This window comes from Salmo salar, chromosome 23 (assembly GCF_965601325.2).
Source record: "Salmo salar chromosome 23, fSalSal1, whole genome shotgun sequence".
NCBI classification, from domain to species: Eukaryota; Metazoa; Chordata; class Actinopteri; order Salmoniformes; family Salmonidae; genus Salmo; species Salmo salar.
The window spans coordinates 31,168,538-31,175,687 of NC_138313.1; the positions used below are offsets into that span (position 1 = coordinate 31,168,538).

The 7,150-nt window shown below is 39.0% G+C and overlaps 1 protein-coding gene across 1 annotated transcript; it reads right to left on the reverse strand.

Annotated features, from left to right (window-relative positions):
• Window positions 1-525: 525 nt before the first annotated feature.
• On the reverse strand, window positions 526-2,895 carry LOC106584377 (forkhead box protein D2). The gene has a single exon (XM_014169613.2). The coding sequence runs from the start codon at window positions 2,417-2,419 to the stop codon at window positions 1,313-1,315; it is 1,107 nt and encodes a 368-aa protein (XP_014025088.1). The 5' UTR covers window positions 2,420-2,895; the 3' UTR covers window positions 526-1,312.
• Window positions 2,896-7,150: the final 4,255 nt, after the last annotated feature.

Below are 7,150 nucleotides of genomic sequence, written 5' to 3' on the forward strand. Positions count from 1 at the left end.
CAAAAAAGAGTCCATTATAAACGCACTGAGAGCCACAAAAGAGGAATGAATACATGCCCACTCTTCCAGAATATATCTCACAGCAAAATGTGGGAGTTCAGACATCACAAATCTGGATTTGAACGCTTGTTGGCTGTAGTGGTACATAGGCTAATAAATGGGCTAATTTTTGAACATGTAAAATTGATAATTGAGTAGTAATACATACTCCTATCGTTGCACGCAAGATTTAACTGAGATTTAAACCTATGGCACTATTGCGTAAATGACTATGAACGCTTATAATCGTTTCAGAAAGCGGCTTGTAGTAGGACTATCAAAGACCTGCGTATAGCGTTCAAACTGGGCCTACACATACAGACTGAAGTGTGACCTCGGAGCTAGATAAATAAAAACGTAAGCATATTTTCTATTTCCTTGTGGGATTTTAGGCTTTGAAGTCTTAATGGATATTCATATTTTTGAGTAGACCTATGTGTGCAGGCATATGGCCAATAAAACGTTCCAATAAACAAGTTAACAAAGTATTTTTAAATTCACAAACATTTATTATTATTTTCATTACAACAAAAAATGACCTATGAACATTAAGTGTCTGTCTGTACACATAACATACGTTTCACTGATTGATTTCAATGAAATAGACAGGAACGAAAGCACAACAGTTTAACAGGATGAGAGGTAATGCGCTTTACACCAAAACCACATATCTGTCCACTGACAACATGAAACACTATCCATACAAATTCACCACAACACCGGTGTTAAGAGAACGAGGGGTAGTGGGAAAGGTTCCATTTGTTTAAATAACCCCCCTTGTCTCAATGTGCTTTCTAACAATTAAAACCTGAGTTTGCGTCTCGGTAGCCTATTAACAGTGCTTTATTTCACAACGCACACAATATATATAAAACAATATAAACCATAATAAAAATCTCAATTATAGTTAAGAAACAATTAAATCTTCCCTACAGTGAGATTACATGAAATTTAACTTGCGTTAAAATAGCTGGATCTTTGCTCACGATAGGTGAGGGCCAAGGCCAATGTCGGCCAACGAATACACTCAACATTGTCTTAGAATTTGTTTTCTCACTTCATCACGAATCTTCCATTTAGTGTATCCTATACATATTTACAAACCATAAATATAGCCACCTTTTCACTTTCCTCTCTCCGATCAGATCTAAGAAACATAAGGGGAAGAGCAACACTCTTATTTCTCAAAGAATGTTTATCCTACCTTCACATAAGACGAATAGAACCATAATGGATTAATAGGATTTCTGCAAGTTTTGCTTTTGCTGCCAGTTTAGAAATGACACATGTTTAGATTTGTAGTTTTGCTGGAGAATGTCTGTGAGCCAGGCTGAAGCATGGTTTCCTGCGAGAGGTTCAAGTGGTTCGAAGCTGAGGCGAGTGCAGGGTTCAACATGGCCAGGATCTGAGCCTGACTGTGGCTGCCCGACTGTGCGCTGTACGGGGAGGCTACGGAGTTAGCTGCACCGATTATATTGTCTATAGAGAAAGAGGGCCGAGTCGGAGTGTTAGTGTCCGTCTTGAGAGGCGCCAGGCCGGGCAAGGTAGGGCTTAGTTGAGGGTAGAATGGCTTTCGTAAATCAGCCCCTAATAGAGAGGGCAGGGGATGTGGCGTGGGGAATATTGAGGCTGGCGAGGGGAATCCACAAGATGTATTCTGGAAAGGGAAAGCGCCTGCTGGGAGGTGCGGATGATAGGGGTTATGTGCATGGAAGTTCTGCAGCTGGAGTCCGTAGTTGTACCCATAAGGGCCGTATCCAAACCCGGGCAGGAACCCCCCGGCGTCCCTGAGGATTTCGTTGGCTTGGTGCCTCTTGAAGCGCTTCCTCCTGCGTAAAAAACTCCCGTTGTCGAACATGTCTGCGGACTCCGGGTCGAGGGTCCAGTAGTTGCCTTTTCCGGGGTTGCCAGGCTCACGTGGGATTTTGACAAAGCAGTCATTGAGAGAAAGATTGTGACGAATGGAGTTTTGCCAAGCGGGGAATTTCTCCCGATAATACGGGAACCTGTTGCTAATAAACTCACAGATCTCGCTGAGAGTGAGGCGTTTCTTGGGACTCTGGAGGATAGACATGGTTATCAGGGCTATGTAGGAGTACGGGGGCTTGACTAGAGCGTTCTTACCAGGCTTATCATCTATCATGGCCCCTGACTCTATACCAACTCCAACCTGGTCAGCCGGACACTCGGAGCTGCTGAGACCGGGGGAGGAACCCCTCTCCCCCGCGTTCTGAGACAAATTATCGTCCGAGTCATTGTCCAGGAAATCGTGATGAAGGTATTTCCCATCCTTGCCAACGGAGATGTCTCCCCCAACCACATCTATGTCTACATCATCAGACAAAGCAGAGTTGTCGGACATATCCGTACCTAGAGTCATCCTTGGAGAGACTGGTTCTCTTCCTTCCTCTCGTTCCGAACCGAGTCTTTTCAGCTCCCAAGCTGGGTGTACTCAGTCCGTGCGTAAAGCACTCAACCGCTCTTCCGAGGACCAAAGCGAACTCCTGTTTACTTCTCCAAGCTGCATAGAAACATTATTGGAATCTAGATGAGCGCAAGACTAGGCTTGGATCCAGGTGTAACGCCACTCCAACCAGTTGGTATGGAGGCTGTGGTGTCTTTCACCGAGGATGAAACTCTTCTGAATTCAAGCGCAGGAAAACAAAACTGGAATGGAAAATTCAGTCAAGCTATTTACTTGAAGACCACTACAAGCATGTATACAATAATAATGTTTCTTCGTTGCACTCATTTGTGTTTTAGGTCGTTAGTTTACTGTTGCATATCTGTATGAATATCTTTACGCACAGGCACGAAGCAAGTATCCTGCGTCAGCTTCATACTATTCCCATTCATAGCTCTCAAAAGCTATTTATTCAGCCGTCCAAATCACGTGGTCACGGTGTCACTGTTACCAGGAATTGAAGGAACGGGAAAGGGAAGGGAAGACGGACACGGGAGGATGGGTGAGTGCACTACTTTACACCTTCTCTTGGGTTAACGATACTCCAATACACACACATCTTCTAAATATGGAATATCATCAAAAGTATTGGTTTTATGTTGTTGGAATGCATTGTAGCTATATCAAAAGACAAACAGGATGGACGTGTATTTGTTTGTTAGTCAGTGGATTAATTCAGTTGTCACTTGAATCTGATTTACAACATGATTCAAATTATGGCCTACTCAATTTCAAAATGAGTTATAAAATATCCAAAATATTTCGTTGTCCAATTTGCAATTATGCACGCTCTCATACCCTTCTAAACAAAACAAAAATATTGCTTTAGATGCAATACAAATATCCAAGATGGCTTTAAATCGATTTAAAAGTGCTCCAATAATTTCTTATTATCGTTGCAGTTAATTAAATAAGTGGTTATTTTGTTTTCTATGACGTTATGCGTTTGGGTCTAATATTATCACATATAATTGGCCTACCATTTTTACTTTGATTACCACATATGCTATTAACCATTGATAACACACAGTCATTGATAATACATAGTCATTGATAATACACAGTCAATGTAATACAATTGAAAAACTGTATTATTAACTGTACATTTTACAATATTGAAACCCTAATTCAGTCAAATCACGACATATGTTTTAAACAGTATACTTGTGTTTTTAAACTGTATAAATGTGTTATTATTATAATGTATTATTTGTATTAGCCTATTATTATTAATCATATTATTATTACTATTATTATTGAGTCCATTGGGTTTAAACAAACGTATGACTTCTTACTTCTGTCCTCTCAGAGTTAAGGAGAATAGAAGCCAACATGAAAATGTTATCGAAAGTGAGATTTACAAAGTTTCACTTATAATATATATATATAGAGAGAGAGAGAATATATATATATATATATTCTGATTATTCATTTGAAACATGGAGCTGATACAGTAATTGACAGCCGAAACTGACAGGTAAATAATATATAAGTCCACAGTGCAAGTTTTACAATTGAAAGCAATGTTTTTCAGAATTGAGACTATGGGATAATTTTTTTCCATGGAAAGAGTCCTTCGTGAATGATAAAATAATATAATTAGCCTACTACTGTGTAATATTAATGATAGGCCTAATTATACGACAAACAATAACAAGGTTTAATAATAATATGCCCTTTCATTATTTATTTTCAGAGGAGAAAGGCAGCACAAACTATGGAATTCCATGAACATGTCTTCCATTAATTCTCCGATCACTTCTCACGGGTTTTATGTTTAACTTGTCAAAAGTCATAACATTATCCATCTACATTTTCTACATCATTCACATATAGACAAACACATATGCGCCTGCAACCTGCTCTAATTCGTCTTCGTCAGAGTGCGCTATGTATGCTATGGACAGGACAGATGATGGGTCAGTGTGTTTCATGACAGCAGGGGAGCAGCGCTCGCATTCCAGTTCATTATGTTGCAGAAACATGGCGTTATTGTAATACACATCAGCACCTCATCCGTCTCTGTACAGGACCATCAGCTAACAGGACCCTTCATGTTAACACAGGCTTCTCCTGCCCAAAACACCACAGCAACTTTATTGGCAACGTTTGTGTGGGTTAAAATTGCTTTCTTTTGTTTATATAATATTCAAATCGATATTTCAACGAACCTTTCAGGATTTTCCCTTTACATGCCCAAATATCATGAAAAAAAAGGGGAAATACATTTTAGGCGATCCCCACCTGCAAAAGCAAGTTATCGCCCAGCAATGATACACTACATTTAATTTACCTAAATTCGAATAAAAATATCGTCAATTCATGCCAACTCAATTGGATACATTTTACATCTGATGCATGACTCTCAAGTTCAGTTGTTACGGAGGTGGAGAGCGGTTGAAGGTATAGCCTAGCCTAACCGTGCGGAAGTGAAAGTGTCCGGAGTCGACCATGAGGTCCTCTCAATTGTAATTTATCTAAACACACTCACTCAGTCAGCCAGTCCGTCACAGACCCCTTTCCCAATCCCAATCCTTCCCAGCCCAGGGCAGGTCGAGAGGTTGCATTGCTCACATCGCTGAGTTCAGGAACCAGACAGCTGCATGGGAGAAAGGCCAAATCTCAATTCATAATTGTTCTCTCAAGAAGCTATCTCGCCATCTTAGACTTGAGTTGATTTGGTGAGAAATAACATTATGTAGCCTTTGCCTATGATTCAGGGTTTGGGAGTAACTGATTACATGTAATCTGGTTACAAAAAACTGTAACTGTAATCAGTAACGTTAACAGCAAAAATATTGTAATCAGATAACAGATAGCCTACTTTAAAAAAAAACTAGATGATTACCTCTTGGATTACTTTTTTAAAAAACTAGATGATTACCTCTTGGATTACTTTTTAAAAAACTAGATGATTACCTCTTGGATTACTTTTTAAAAAACTAGATGATTACCTCTTGGATTACTTTTTAAAAAACTAGATGATTACCTCTTGGATTACTTTTTAAAAAACTAGATGATTACCTCTTGGATTACTTAAAAAAAAACTAGATGATTACTTAAAAAAAAATTGAAAGGATGTTTGAGGGAAAAAAATACATAATGACACCTTTCTGTTTTTGTCAATGACATTCAATTCAGCACTGAAAAAAGGTACACGTTTAAGTTTGTTCCAGCTGAGCAAGTCTGACAACAAGGCAGAGACCCCTATGATGATACAGAAAATGCGTTTGATGGATCCTTTTGGTCTTCTTCTAAAACTTCTAAAAGTAATCAGATTACATGAATGACTTTTGGTAATCCAAAATTACATTACTGATTACAATTTTGGACAGGTAACTAGTAACTGTAACGGCTTACATTTAGAAAGTAACCTACCCAACCCTGCCATTGATTATAGATGCACAATTACAATTGATCATCTTCCAAACCTAGACTTAGATTTGGCAATCTCATGCGTCTGCATTTCCTCCAGACCCAAAAACAAAAACACTGACAAGAACGAATGATTTAGGAGGCATGTAATAAGCCTTGGTCTATTTCAAAATCACACGAAGAAACAAACGAGTCTGTAATAGCCTATAGCATTTGCAGGATATAAACAAAACGTGTTTGTCTGGATTGCTTGGGACCACCATGGACTGCCAACTTCAAAATAGTGGTTTGTGCAGCCTTTATAGTGGTGGACATTGTAGCCTAAAAGTTTTTTGTTATTGCCTCAAAATATTACATTTTCCTCAAGGGATGAGAACATATTTTACTTCCATCCATATTGGACTTTGGACCGGAAACATAACAAACTCAACAACATCACATTACCATACGTTATTTTTCCTTTTTAGGCTGCTCTGGTTTTCAGTTTGTGACTTATTTGTATTGCATGACACCTAGTGGACAAACTGTAGAATCCGGCACCAATTCCAATCCACAAAGCACTCCAGACAAACGTTTGATAGAGACCGCCAGGTGTCGCTCCAACGACGGGTAAATTATAATCTATTAGGCTACAGACCAACGATGTACAGACTCGCCAGAGGTACAGTTCGACAGTTAGAATATCAAAGGTGCAGGGATTCAATTACAGATACATTTATGTATGTTATGTCCTTGCCGAGTTGTGCATAGATAGGCCCAAGAAGTCAAATATGCCTATTAGCTAGGCTATCTACCATTGGCCTACACGTAAGCGAATATATATCGTGCTCATTTTCGGCCAGAGCATGTAAAATACATCATATTGTAAAAAATCTAATTAAATCAAATTGTATTCGTCATGTACACAGTTTACAACAGGTATAAAGGTGCAGCGAAATGCTTGTGTGCCAGCTCCCTCAACAATGCAGATGGGGAGGGGGACAATTGTAGCAGTGCCAGCAGGCTATTTGTGGTCAATAGATTTGGCTACATTATACAATCTACATAAGCTGACAATAACAGCAACACTATATTCAACACTATATTATTTAGGCGTTAATATGTCTAGACCAAGAAGTCCGTTCGGCCTACGATCTTCTTGGTCAAGTCTGAAACGTGTGCGTAAACATGGATAAATGATAGAACTACAAACATTTATGCTGTGACATTACTTCCAATAACTCTTACTATAACAACCCATACAAATGATCTTACAAGTCATGCAAATACAAT

Excerpts from the sequence above, each read along its gene's own strand:
- LOC106584377 (XM_014169613.2), bottom strand. The coding sequence starts at position 2,419 with ATGACTCTAGGTACGGATATGTCCGACAACTCTGCTTTGTCTGATGAT.